The 15030-nt window shown below is 46.6% G+C and overlaps 1 protein-coding gene across 1 annotated transcript; it reads left to right on the plus strand.

Annotated features, from left to right (window-relative positions):
- The first annotated feature begins 4395 nt into the window (after positions 1-4395).
- Positions 4396-14613, plus strand: LOC136504042 (uncharacterized). The gene is made up of 6 exons (XM_066498927.1): positions 4396-4485; positions 4553-4765; positions 4827-4904; positions 4964-5063; positions 13821-14064; positions 14169-14613. Exons 1-6 carry the CDS (start codon positions 4450-4452, stop codon positions 14611-14613), a joined length of 1116 nt encoding a protein of 371 aa, XP_066355024.1. The 5' UTR covers positions 4396-4449.
- The last annotated feature ends 417 nt before the right edge of the window (positions 14614-15030 follow it).

The raw sequence follows: 15030 nt of genomic DNA on the forward strand, positions 1-15030 counted from the left end.
CTCGTGGTTAACTGCGCCGGACGGGGAAAACCTCCCTGATTTCGTTGCCCGTTCATTTTGCCTCCTCCCTACATAAATACTCAAGGAGTCTCGCCCCTCCTCATCTTACCTTGCCTACATTAGCACTGTCTTTGTCGTGCCGTCGCTAGCACAGCAGGTGCCGGGAAGAAGAGGAGAGAAGAGCGAGCCTAGGGAGATAGCGAGAAAAAAGCGAGAACATGGGAGGGAGAGAAAAAACTCACCGTCACCCTCGATTCCTCCATCGTACCCATGGCTGGTGACATCGTTGTTGTCGAGGTGGACCCGTGGGATCCGTCGAATGTCACCAAGGAGATGCTCCAGTCGCTTGTCGACGGTGGACTCCTCTGCCCGGTGACAGACCCCGCTAGGCCGGAGTGGATTGCTCCGTACGGCGAGCCAGAGCCAAGGCCTCGTGACGGCTACATCGTGAGCTTCGTCTCCTTCCACGAGCGCGGCCTCGGCGTCCCGGCGGACTAGTTCATGCGGGCGCTCCCGCACTACTATGGCGTGGAGCTCCACAATTTTAATCCCAACTCCATCGCTCAGGCGGCTATCTTTATTGCCATCTACGAGGGGTATTTAGGGATCGCTCCCTATTGGGAGTTGTGGCTCCAGCTATTCCGGACGGGGTATACTACCAAGCCGACGGGCACGTCAGGTAAGAGGAAGGCGGCGAGGGCCGGAGGCTGCACTCTCCAAGTGCGTTAGGACCGCCTGCACCTCTACATCCCGGCCCAACTCGCGTCCGCCAACCGCCGGTGGTACACAAGTTGGTTTTACTTCCGCAACGACGACGGAGGGCTTCCCCCCTACACTGGGTGGATTGTGGGGAGTTGCCCAGAGAAATGGAAGTGGGGTGTCCCGAAGGTCGACCAGCCCAAGCTGGAGCCGCTCCTGGAGGGGCTGGCGAGGCTGCGAGGCCATGGCCTCACTGTGGCTGTGGTCGTGGCCACCTTCCACCACCGGAGGGTGCTGCCGCTGATGGCTCGGCGGCGGTGGCTGTTTGAGATGAAGCTGGGTGAGCCCATTGAGGGCACTCAGATGTCCTCCTCCACCCTTTTCGACGAGGAAATTCTTCATCGGGTGGGGGAGACGGTAGAGGCGAAGCTGAGGGGCGGCAACTTGACCCCTATCGCGATGCAGCCATCGCGGGGGTTCCTTTCGCTGGTAAGTCGTGTGCCGCTGTAGCCTCTGAACATCCTCAGTCTCCCCTTACCCCTTGTTCCCTCATGCGCGTTTGTCGTTCCTTCAGGGGATGAGGGACGTGCGCTCCTCTCCACCACCCGTTCCCGAGGACGCGGGGCGGCGGGCGATCAACCGCGCTCACGCTGATGCGCAGAAGAGGCGAAAGGACACCAAGGCGGCGAAGCGCACGAAGCACATCCTCGCGTGCGAGGAGCTGGATAAGCGCCGCCATCAACAATGGAAGGATGGTCTCCCGTTGGAGGAATCCCCGTCGACGTCGTTGTCGACGGAGGCCTCGGACGGGAACGACAAGGGCGAGGTCCCTTGGACCACCTTCCTGACGTCGTGGAGGTGGCGCCCGGGGTGTCGGCAAGTAGCCCGGCACCCCCAGGAAGGGGAGGAGAAGCTGTTGATGCAAAAGTGGATCTACAAATACAAAGGGCTAATACCTGAATCGATATCCAAAGCATGCTAGTCGATTTGACCTGTTAATCGACAAGGATGAAGATACGAGCACTTTGGTCCAGACAACAGCGATACGCCCGGAAGTCACGGCCAAGAGGTACTCACGCGGAACTCGAGAATCGCCAAAGGTTGCACTGTGATGCAACTCGCCGAATCAATGAGAACTCGTAAAAAGAAAAATGTGCAAATTGACGAAGTCGCCGAAAAGTAATTAGATGCAAATAGGAGTAAAAATTGGTTTTGATATTGATTGATATCTGTTTTACATTGCCCTTCAATCTATATTTATACCCTGATCTAAAGAGACATAACCAAACACAATTAGGACACCAAATCCATACCTAAGGAAATACGTGACTCTTACATGAATCATGTTTTAATAAATACAGAAAAGGAAATCAACTCCTATCTATTTCCCTGTCCGCCTCAATTATGATGGAAATCTCACCGACCTCCTTTCCATCGGCATACTTCCTGTTTCATCGGCAGTAGTCTTCAAGCCTTCTCTCATCGGCATCGACAATAACACCTCCAACCTCATCGGCAACGCCCGAGTCTAAATCAACATTTCCATCGACCACCACCAGTCATCGGCAACCATCTTTACAAGCTGACTTTCATCGGCTGTCAGCGTATACAGTAACTTTCCTCCTGCCGATTAGTCCACTCCGATCATTTTGACGCGTGCAAAAAACGGTGTCAACACATGCCCCCCAATTTCGGAGTATAAAACCATTAACGCTCCGAAATTTACTCCAGATAACGTTTGCCTTCGCCCGATTACCGTAACTCATCCTCCAAGCCAAAACTTGATCTGTTATCAAATCTAATCAAATCTAATCCTGATTCATGCACCTCAGTAAATATCGCACAATCGCCAACCACTCTTGCCTTGATTATGGTTAAGATACCAAAACAATAATCCATCGGCAAGATCCTGTACAATCCCCTGATTATCGTGCGAACAGTTACCATATCCATCCAAACCACCTCGACCTAAATGCGCGCGGTATAGAGATAAGTCCAGAATACCCCTACTCCAAGCGGCTTATAAATAGATTCCTCCAGAACGCTCGTCTTCTACCCTTAGACTCCAATCTTTGACATCTTCTCTTTTCGGCGGCGACTCCGACGAACAACTGTGTGACCTCAACCAACATGAACTCTTCTCCAGCGTTAACCTCAAGTCTCCGGCTCGTGCTCCCATCTTCCTCAAGATAATGGCAATCAACTTCAACGTCCCTGTGGTTCGTTCCACTTCCATTACCTTTTACCTCGATTCCCCTAGTTTTTGCAAGTTCATACCGTTGGTGATTTTTCTTTTCTTTTGTTCTCCGGATCCTTTAAACTTAGGAACTGCGCAACAAATTAGTTATTCCAACCGATCAGCCGCATGTCCAATGCCTAGGACCAATGGGCAACCTAGATCCAACTGATCTGATTAATGCAGAGGTTAACAGAATCCCCTTTAGAGCCCAAAATTTCTCTCTGAATTTATGGAAAGACACATTCTGATCTTGGCCTAAAACCACCAAAGGGTGGAAAGATTGGTACTTGAGGGTTAATAGATCGATGCAAGTATACTGGGCAGAACAGAAGCTAGACCAATGCATTAGGCTATCTATTGCCGATATGCAGAAGAATGAATCAATGATGATTGCAGCTGCTTACTTCTGGTCAGACACAACAAATACTTTTATGTTTGGACATGGCCTAGCTACTCCCACACTTGCTAATGTATACATGCTCACTGGTTTGGATATTTCAACTGCCGATGAAGGCTCTATCTATGGCAGAAAATCTAAATATATGGTGAATACCCGCAACATCGGCGGTTGGACAGGATACATCCAGGAATGCCAGAAGACTAGAACAGTTAATCAGAGGGAACACGCCACATTCTTGAATATGTGGTTAGAAAAATTTATCTTCTGTGGTCGATCAGTAGGACCAACCAATGCTTTCCTCCCCGCTGCTGAACTCCTGGCCAATGGTGTAAGATTCCCTCTCGGTCGATACCTTCTGAGCTCCACTTATCATCGTCTTCATCAAGTGTCTCAGAAACTTCTGCTTGGCGAACCCATCGGCAACTTAGGAGGCCCATGGTGGTTCATCAACATGTGGCTGAATACCCATATGCACAAACGGTTGCAATGGGACTTCTTTACCCAACAATTCCCATGAGAAATTGCTGAAGACCATGTGCTTGGGGATGAGGAATCGGCAACACGCTCACCTCTCAATTTTGGTGAAGCTATAATTGTCCTCCCTGGAACAGAAGCCAATGAAGACCAGATCGGCAGATTCTTTCAAAGCTTCTACAATGGTCTCTCTCATGATCATAGGGCCTGGGTGCCTTATATTGATGAAGAAAACAGATTCCCTCTTCTTTTCAACTTTGCCGATGACACTCTGAATCAAGATAATGAGCTCATGATGGCTATCATTACTCCCAGGGCAATTCCAGTGAACACATTCGGTAGCGGGAAAAACACCAATATCACATATGAGTTTTACAACCCATCGACAGTATCCCGTCAATTGGCTTTTGGGCAACTGCCAATCAAACTTTGTTTTGCCGATGTGATCAAACCCAGAGAAACAATCACCTGTGGAATAGATTGGAACAGGGTAGTGCAACTCTCCCCCGATGCCGATACTACAAATGTCGATATATCCATCTGGACGCCAGTATCTTTCATCACCGAATCATATAAGCAATGGTGGCGAGAGTGGAGGGAACAACTGTTTGCAACATCGGCTCACACATATCGGCACATGATCGACCCTGAATACGCCATTCCTGATGATGCAGTAAGTTCCTTTTAGCTCCCTTCCGCTTTTTCCTTTCATATATCGGTAACTAACTTTCTCGTGATAGGTTAACAACCCAGCACCAACTATGAGCAAAAGTGGGAAACCCTTCGATCTTCGGCCTGTTTCCCCGATATCACCGATCGGCTACAACGCCCCCACCTTAGCCGCTTTGACTCACCAGAAGATCCATACCAAGACCATCACCTCCAAGTCCAAATTGGCTACATCTAGGGCCACTCCATCGGCTGCTGCTACAACCTTGGTCAAGGCATTCAAGGTAACAACCTTGTTTATTTCTACTTATGCCGATCACAAACTGTATTAACATTAATCATCAGGGGGTAAGAGCCGCTGCTGGATCGTCATCGGCAATTCCTCCGATATCAAGCACCACTTCTTCTGACAAACCTTCAGAGGTATCCCCTTGATTTCACATTTCATCTGTTAAATATCATACCTTACACCTATTTTGCAGCAACAAATGGGTACATCGGCAAGCGTACCAGATGTCCAAGCTTCACAACCAACAAGTGCCGATGCCCCCCAGCCAACCGTTGCCGATGCCCAAGCAAAGCGCAAAGCCTTGATAGATGTCGAGGCACAGCCAAAACAACAGAAGTCCACACCGACCCCCACATCTGCCCCAATATCATCGGTCATCATACCCCAAGAGCCAACCACCGATGAGGTTGCAGAGGACATCCCATCGGCAAGCTCAGCCGATCCCCCACACGGCATACTCTAGGTTGCTTCCTCCAGTCAAGCATAGGAAATTGCCTTGAAACAGGTAAACCGATTAACCTAGCTGATTTACAATACTCATACTTATCCTTAACTGACCTCCTTTTCTTTTCCTCAGGAACAAGACTCCCCAAACAGCCTATTCTCCTTTGCCATTGATGTCTCTGACGATGATGGAGAGGAAACAAGTTCTTCCCTTGCACTAGGAACAATATCGGCAGAAACTAAGTCCAAGTTGGAAGCTCTCCTGAGCTTGTTATAGCAGGATACCACCCAACTGGTAGATGACTCGGACCCTGCAAAGGCAATTTTCAAAACAATCCGTGGCCAGGTCCCTACCGACGTTGAAGAAGTACTCTTCCCAGCAGCCCATTTAGAAAGCCGCCAACTGCAATATCAACGGGCTGCTCAACGTATTGCCGATAGAGCAGCTCAGCTCAACTCAAAGAGGAGATGCTACAACTGAAACAAATTGCCGATGAGAAGCACAAGGGCATCGGTAACTTGCAGACTTCGGGCGTTGAACTTAAGCAGAAAATCTTAGATTTATCGGCAAAGAAGATGGCTCTATTGGCTGAATTGAAAGAAGTCAAGGTAGCCTTAACTCATGCTCAACAAGAAGAGAGCTAGCTACCCAATGCCATCAAGGCCCTTCAGCAAGAAAGAGACACCCAGGCTCGCAAAGCCTTGGCCATGAAGAAAAAACTCAAGCCTATGGAAGGTGCTGCCGATGAAGACATCAAAGAAATGAAGGAAGCCGACCAAATTCGCCTGCGTGCGATATTAGCTATCCAATCCTTGTTAAATTTGTAAATCTTGTCTATTGCATCGGCACTTTACGAGACATTGACATCCTTGTATAATTCTAGCCGATAGGACTGTTATCGGCACTTATACTTTTATGCATCCATCCAGATACTAGGGTAATATTTCTTTAAATATTTTCCATTTAACGCTCTGGGAAACACGACCCCCTTGAGGGTTTCTAGAATATATGCGTTACCAGGAACAGACCGATTTATCCGATATGGACCTTCCCAATTAGGAGACCACTTTCCAAACTTTGAACTTTTAGTCCCAATCGGTAAAATCAATTTCCAGACCAGATCTCCATCGGCAAACTCTTTTACCTTTACCTTCTTGTCATACCATCTGGCTACTCTTTTCTTGTTCTCTTCAATGCTAACTAAAGCCCTTAACCGATGACCCGCCACATCTTCCAACTCATCCTTCATAAGAGTATCATAATCATCGGCTGTCAGCTGATTTTGAGAACGTATTCGTCTAGAGCCAATTTTAACTTCCCAAGGCAATACTGCGTCATGTCCATATACTAACTGATAAGGCGTTACTTTGGTTGCACCATGACATGACATCCGATATGACCACAAAGCTTCATTTAATACTGTATGCCACCTCCTAGGATTTTCTTCAATTTTCCGCTTAATGAGTTTGATGATCCCTTTGTTAGAAGCCTCAGCCTGACCATTAGCTTGAGCATAATATGGAGAAGAATTTAAAACTTTAATTCCCATACCCACAACAAACTCATCAAATTCTCCCGATATAAACATAGTACCCTGATCAGTAGTGATAGTTTGAGGAATACCAAATCGGTAAACAATATGCTCTTTCACAAAATCGATCATGTTAGCCGATGTCACCTTTTTTAAAGGAATTGCCTCAACCCATTTTGTGAAATAATCGGTAGCAACCAGAATAAATTTATGTCCTTTGCTTGATGGCGGATAAATCTGACCAATGAGATCAATAGCCCATCCCCGAAACGGCCAAGGTTTAATTATAGGGTTCATAGCCAACGCAGGCGCTCTTTGAATATTACCAAACTTTTGACACCCCTGACATCCTTTAAAATATTTAAAACAATCTTCAAGAATAGTCGGCCAATAGTATCCATTCCTTCTGATCATCCACTTCATCTTGAAAGCCGATTGATGCGCTCCACACACTCCTTCATGAATTTCACCCATCAAACTTTTCGATTCATCACTGCTAACACATCTGAGTAAAACTCCATCTATAGTTCGATAATATAATTCATCATCGAGGAGCACATACTTGGTAGCTTGAAACCTTATACGCCTTTCAACCTTTTTACATGGATCCTTTAAATAATCGACAATCTCCTTTCTCCAATCATCGGTATCGACTGCCGATGTTAGCACTTCCTGAATAGGCTGATACCCTGAGGCATGCTGAGCTAGTCGATTAGCCTCCTCATTATGCAATCGAGGAATGTGTTCAAGACGAAAATCTCTAAACCCTTTCAACAATTGCAAACATCTTTCATAATACGAAATTAAAACTTCACTTCGGCATTCATAAATCCCAGCCAATTGATTTATAACTAGCATAGAATCACCAAAGATTTCAACAACATCGGCACGTATTTCCTTCAGCAATTCTAACCCTTTTATCAAGGCTTGGTATTCAGCCTGATTGTTTGTCGATGTAGCAACAATCGGCGATGAAAACTCATACTTCCTTCCTTGAGGTGAAATCAACACAATGCCGATACCTGCTCCTTCACCACATGTGGACCCATCGAAGAAAAGTGTCCAAGGAGCAACCTCCAGAGAGTCCACTGCATTACAATGCTGAGTGACAAAATCAGCCATAACCTGCCCTTTAACTGCCTTAGTCAATTCGTAACGTAGTTCAAATTCTGATAATGCTAAAATCCACTTGCCGATTCTACCACTTAATATCGGCATCGATAGCACATACTTGACTACGTCGTCTTTGCATATGACCGTACATTCGGCAGATAACAAATAATGTCTTAATTTGACACAAGAAAAGTATAAGCACAGACATAATTTTTCGATGGCCGAATACCTTGTTTCAGCATCCACTAATCTTCTGCTTAAATAATAAATAACATGTTCTTTCCCTTCAAATTCTTGAATAAGAGCTGAACCGATAACGGTATCATCAGTTGACAAATACAACCTGAAAGGTTTCCCGTGTTGAGGTAGAACTAGCACCGGAGGATTTGTTAAATATTTCTTAATTTCATCCAGGGCTAACTGCTGCTCAGCTCCCCATACAAATTCCTGATCGGCTTTCAATTTAAGTAATGGACTGAAAGCCTTGATCTTACCCGACAGATTAGATATGAATCTTCTGATGAAATTAATCTTACCAATCAAAGATTGCAATTCAGTTTTATTGGCAGGAGCAATCACCTTGTTAATTGCATCAATAGACCTCCTACTGATTTCGATTCCCCGCTGATGCACCATAAAACCCAAGAATTGTCCTGCCGATACACCAAATGCATATTTATTAGGATTCATCTTCAACCCATGCTTCCTTGTGCACTCCAATATCTTTTGTAGATCGGCTAGATGTTTTGTGATATCTCCAGACTTAATCACTACGTCATCAATGTAGATCTCCACTAATGTGCCGATGTATTCATGAAAAATAAAGTTCATAGCCCTTTGATAAGTAGCACCGGCATTTTTCAAACCAAACGTCATGACTATCCACTCAAACAGCCCTACATGACCTGGACATCTAAAAGCAGTCTTGGGAATATCTTCTTCAGCCATGAATATTTGATTGTAACCTGCATTACCATCCATGAAGCTGATAATTTAATGTCCGGCTGCAGCATCAATCAACAAATCAGCAATTGGCATTGGATAGCCATCCATCGGTGTGGCTTTGTTGAGATTCCTGAAATCAATACAAACACGAAGTTTTCCATTTTTCTTATAAACAGGAACCACATTAGAGATCCACTCTGCATATCGACACTGTCGAATAAACTTTGCCTCAATTAATTTAGTTATTTCGGCCTTAATGTCAGGAAGTATATTAGGATTGCATCGGCGCGCTGGCTGCTGATGTGGCCGAAATCCAGATTTGATAGGTAACCGATGTTCAACTATCGATCGGTCTAATCCAGGCATCTCAGTATAATCCCAAGCAAAACAATCTTTATACTCTTTTAACAAATCAGTCATTTACTGCTTACACTTGGAATCTAACTTAGCACTAATAAAAGTAGGTCTTGGCCTATCGCCATCACTAATATCTACTTCTACTAAATCATCCGCCGATGTGAACCCTTGACCTAATTTTCCATCATCGGCAAACCTATCCATTAAAATTCTTCTTCAGAACCGACTGCTTGGATCGGTGGAATTTCATAGTCAGCAACTCTAAGGAACTCTCTTTCCCAAACTTCTCCTGATATGCATCTGGTTCACTCATAAGTATCTAATTCTACCAATGCGATGATATAAGAGGAATCACCAGGAACAACCTAAATCTTATCCCCAATCCACTGTACGAGGCATTGATGCATTGTAGAAGGAACACAACAATTAGCATGAATCCAATCCCTCCCAAGAAGCAGATTATATGCACCGTTGCCATTAATAACAAAGAACGTCGTCGGCAAGGTTTTGCTGCCAATGGTCAATTCAACGCAGACTGCCCCTTTAGCCGATGACACATTGCCTTCAAAATCCTTTAGCATCATATCGGTTTTGGTCAAGTCTTGATCTCCCTTGCCAAGTTTCCGATACATCACATAAGGCATAATATTAATCGCAACCCCTCCTTCAATGAGTATCTTAGATACAGGCTGCCCATCAACTCTGCCTTTCACAAACAAAGCTTTAAGATGTTGTCTCTCGTCATTGGTAGGTTTCTCAAAAACAGCCATCATTGGATCTAGTGTCAACTGAGCTATTTGATCAGAGAGAACAACTTCTTCCTCATTATCAGATAGTGCCAAAAACTCCATCGACAACATGAATACCATATTAACATCTGCCGATGGACCCTTATTTTTGTATTTTACCTGCCACTGCTGATGACCAGACCTCTCATTGGAGGGATTTTCCTCTCGGTATAAATCCTCCTGATGCTCACGTTGCATCCTCCTTCTCTGTGTCTTTGTCAGACCCTCCGGGCACCATCGAGGAAACTTGGTTTTCCAAACCGGCTGATAACAGGTCCTAGTTGATTCTACACAGCGTATATTAGGGTCCCTATAGAATATTTCCTCATCGAGAACTCTTGCGTTTGCCATCTCCTCAAGCTCCTCTTGATTCCTTGGAAAATATCCAGCGCGTTTACCAAGCCTCTCATGTACACTTAGTCTGCCCCCCAGCCGATCATGCACTGATGCTCTGCCTCTGATCGGCTCATTGATAGATAAACCCTGATTACCAGGTTGAAACCTCCTTTCTGACCGATTGACCCCGTAATAACCATTGCACTCAGGGCAATTTTCAACAGTTGGCAATTTAATACCTTCTTCCCAACAATGGATGAAAAACGGGCACCTCCAATGATCTTTATGCCGATGCCATTCTTCCCAACGTCTCTCTTCTTGCTGTTGTCGATATCGGTCATTTCGCTGACGCCAACTCTCCTGCTGCCTTCGATGAGTAATGCCAGGTCAAGGAGGATTTTTGGAACTACTGCTTTCTCCCAGCAAACCCTTACTTTTTGCATCATCGGTAGTTATCCGATGTTGGGGATCCACTGACGCGTTTTTCTCAGCAGCCCCTAACGTTAATACCTTAGTCTTCCCTTTGGCCTCCAACATATTTGCTGAAAAAGGGTGTTGATCAATTTTCATTGGCTTTTGGGTCTTGGAAGTACCAAACTTAATTCTCCCAGACTCAATAGCCGATTGTAACTGTTGCCTGAACACCTTGCACTCATTTGTACTATGTGAAGTTGCATTGTGCCATTTGCAGTACAAGATCTTTTTCAACTCTTCTGCCGATGGGATCACATGATTAGGTGACAGCTTAATTTGGCCCTCTTGAAGCAGAAGATCAAATATTTTGTCGGTCTTGGTGATATCAAAGGTAAACTTTTCTGGCTCTTTTTGACCAAAGGGACAAGATATCGGTTTTTTATTCCTAACCCACTCAGCTAAGCCGATAACTGGTTCTTCATCAGAATCAGAATCTCCCACTTCTTCAACAAATGATACCTTTTTACTCCAATTCTTTTTAGGTTCAAAAACCCTAGTATCTTGATCAGAGATCCTTTGCACAAGATGACTGAGGCTTTCAAACTCCTGAGAAGCATATCTGTCTTTAAGATGTGGCAATAACCCTTGGAAAGCTAGATCGGCAAGCTGCTGATCATCCAGCACCAGACTGTAGCACTTATTTTTTACATCTCGTAGCCTTTGCACAAAGCTTTCTACCGATTCATCATTGTGCTGTCTCAATTTTACTAAATCGGTAAGCTTCTTTTCATGGATTCCAGCAAAGAAATACTTATGAAATTGTTTTTCTAGATCAGCCCAGGTAATAATAGAATTTGGTGGTAATGAAATGAACCACGTAAATGCCGATCCAGACAAAGATGATGAAAATAATCGAACTCTCAATTCATCTCTGCTAGCTGCCTCTCCACATTGAATAATGAAGCGATTGACGTGTTCCATTGTTGATGTGTCATCTTGCCCGGAGAATTTAGTGAAATCTGGTACCTTGTACCAATTTGGGAGAGAAATTAAATCATATGCAGGAGGATATGGAGTCCGATAAGAATAAGTATTGACCTTGGGCTTTATCCCAAACTGATCCTTCATAATTTCTGCTATCCTATCGGCCCAAAAAGCATCAGCCTCCTGATGATGAACTGGCTGAATTTCTACAGGAGGTGCCTGCTGATATCCCTCCACATATCTTCTCCAGCAATCGACATATTTGCCATTACTTGTGGTCCATTAACCTGTTGGAAAGGATTCATCGGTTGTGCTGCCGATGCTTGATTCTAGAAACCAGCTTGCATATGACCTTGTTGAATCCCTGCAACCTGTTGATTTTGCTGAACTATATGTTGAACAGGTAACTGTCCTGACCAACCTTTACTAGAACTCATCGGTACAAAACTTACCGATGGCTGATAATTTGCTGACATTGTTGGATAATTATAACCAGCTTGAGGCATGAACTGAACCCCAGTTTGACTCATAACAGGGGCTTTCTGCTGCATCGGCAGTAAGCTTGTCGATGGATTTGAACTGGGTGTTTGAACCAAAGGCATCTGGAAACCTCCTGGAGTTGGTTGCACAGTAGTTGCTGTGGCATATTGAGGCACTTGGGCCATCGGCGAAACAGCCGATGGTATAGGAGCTTTTCCTACTACGTTAAATACTTGAGGTAACCCAGGATTGAAAGCAGATGACTCTGGAGGCATACCATATCCCCACCAATTAGCAGGAATCTAGCTATTCTGAGACACAGGGCCTGACATAGCTGATGCCGCTAGATCTGTATTAAGCTGAACTCGTCCTACCGGATCTGATCATATCGGTGTAGATTGAATATTAGGTAAGCCTGTCGATACTAGAGGAGAAGTAACTTCTGTACCCACAACGGCCGAGGGAGCCGATGGAGTATTAACAGATGCCGGCTCTGGTTGGTGATAGGTAGGCCCAACGTAATGCGGTGACGCTTGTCCTTCTTTGAGAGTTCGAACTATAGCATTATGAACAGTATTGGACAGTACATTGGAATGATTAATCAAAGCATGATTTACTACAGAATTAACCATCTCTTGAAGTTTACCAGGATTGGAGTCAAAGGTAACCTGCTGAGGCAACGGTAAATCTTGCTTCTAGATGACTTGTCCACTCTTGTTCAGGCTAAACGATTTCAGACAAAGCTGTCTGTATTCTTCTACAGCTTTTTCCATAGCCTGCCTCTGCTCTTCCTTAAGATCTTCTTCTGATACCGCGATAATGTTCTCTGAATTGATCTCGGAATTGAACATATTGATCGGATTGATTGGTCCCACTGGGCGTGCCAAAAGATGTGTTGATGCAAAAGTGGATCTGCAAACACAAAGGGCTAATACCCGAATCGATATCCAAAGCGTGCCAGTCGATTTGACCTGTTAATCGACAAGGATGAAGATACGAGCACTTTGGTCCTGACAATAGCGATATGCCCGGAAGTCACGGCTAAGAGGTACTCACGCGAAACTCGAGAATCACCGAAGGTTGCACTATGATGCAACTCGCCGAATCAATGAGAACTCGTAAAAAGAAAAATGTGCAAATTGACGAAGTCGCCGAAAAGTAATTAGATGCAAATAGGAGTAAAAATTGGTTTTGATATTGATTGATATCTGTTTTACATTGCCCTTCAATCTATATTTATACCCTGATCTAAAGAGACATAACCAAACACAAATAGGACACCAAATCCATACCTAAGGAAATACGTGACTCTTACATGAATCATGTTCTAATAAATATAGAAAAGGAAATCAACTCCTATCTATTTCCCTGTCCGCCTCAATTACGATGGAAATCTCACCGACCTCCTTTCCATCGGCATACTTCCTGTTTCATCGGCAGTAGTCTTCAAGCCTTCCCTCATCGGCATCGACAATAACACCTCCAACCTCATCGGCAACGCCCGAGTCTAAATCAACCTTTCCATCGACCACCACCAGTCATCGGCAACCATCTTTACAAGCTGACTTTCATTGGCTGTCAGCGTATACAGTAACTTTCCTCCTGCCGATTAGTCCACTCCGATCATTTTGACGCGTGCAAAAAACGGTGTCAACAGAAGCGAACTCGGGGCCAGCGGTTGCCTGCTCCGGGGCCGAGGCCGACACGCCCGAGATGCAGGCATTAGGCAAACGTGCCTTCAACCCGGTAGGCTCGGCGGCCGTGGTGGAGCAGGTGGTGGTGGAGGCGACGCCACCGCCCCTGCAGAGGACCGAAGGGGCGCCGGGGTCTGTTGAAGACCGACCGACGCCGATGGATACGGAGGCGATGCCTCTGCCGCTGCCTCCGCCACTGCGGATGAGGTTTGCCGTGGCGAAGCGGTTGCCACCCCGTTCAAGGCAAGTGTATTCTTGGCAGGGTCATAGTGTCTTCCATTCGCTTTTTTGGTTTTGCGCTGACCCTGTAGGTTAACTTTCCTTAGTCGGAAGCGGCCTGCGGATGACCTTCCCTTGGCACCCCTCAAGGCGCTTAAGGTGAGCCCCGGCTCCTCCGCCCACTGGGTGGCGGAGGCACAAGCCGCCATCCACCGCGGTGTGGCGTCGGTGAGGGTTGACCTGAAAGAACCTGCCGCCCAAGGAGGGGCTGCCGAGGCGGCCCCTACACCAACGAGAGAGGGACCGCTCCCATCCCATGGGGGCGAGGCTCACGAGTTGGATGGGGCCAGCGTGCCCTTGGTGGCCGAGGCCCCCGGGGTCTCCGAGGCTGAGGCGACGGAGGACAGGGAGCCCAAGGCCGCCGAGACCGCAGTGGCCACGGCCGGTGTTTCTGCGTCCTCCGAGGCCACGATGGCGGAGGCTGGAGCCCCCGAGATCACCAAGGCCATCATAATGGCGGCGGGGCCGTCCATCTAGGAGGCGGAGATGAAGGCGGCGGAGGCCTCGGTGGCGCCCTTGGCTCAGGGGGTCGCCGTTGTTACGAGAGAGCGCTTGGGAGGCGGAGGTCTATTTGATCTCTTCCGACGATACCTCCTAGGTGCGGGAGGTGGTCGACGCTGAGGACGCCGGTGCCGTGGAACAGCTGGCACCAATCTTGGATGAGGGAAGTTCAGCCCTCGTGCGAGCGTGACCCGAGCCTTGTGGGTGGGACCACCCGTGGGTACTGTGGCGGAGTCGGGACGACCCTGAGGGTGAGCCTCTGTTCGCCCTTGAGGACGCAGCCAAGGGTGGGCAGTGGGGCACCTTCGAGCAATACCACCAGCTGGTGGAGCGGTCGCTGCAGACAGCCTTGTCCGTGGTGGCCGACGAACTGCCCGGAGTCGCCCAGGTTCA

The sequence above is a fragment of the Miscanthus floridulus genome, chromosome 14 (assembly GCF_019320115.1).
Source record: "Miscanthus floridulus cultivar M001 chromosome 14, ASM1932011v1, whole genome shotgun sequence".
Lineage (NCBI taxonomy): Eukaryota > Viridiplantae > Streptophyta > Magnoliopsida > Poales > Poaceae > Miscanthus > Miscanthus floridulus.

Bases quoted from the DNA above. Each gene is read 5' to 3' on its own strand.
- LOC136504042 (XM_066498927.1), top strand. From the start codon at position 4,450: ATGATCGACCCTGAATACGCCATTCCTGATGATGCA. The intron at 4,486-4,552 runs GTAAGTTCCTTT...TTCTCGTGATAG, and splicing joins ACGCCATTCCTGATGATGCA to GTTAACAACCCAGCACCAAC. The intron at 4,905-4,963 runs GTATCCCCTTGA...CCTATTTTGCAG, and splicing joins CTTCTGACAAACCTTCAGAG to CAACAAATGGGTACATCGGC.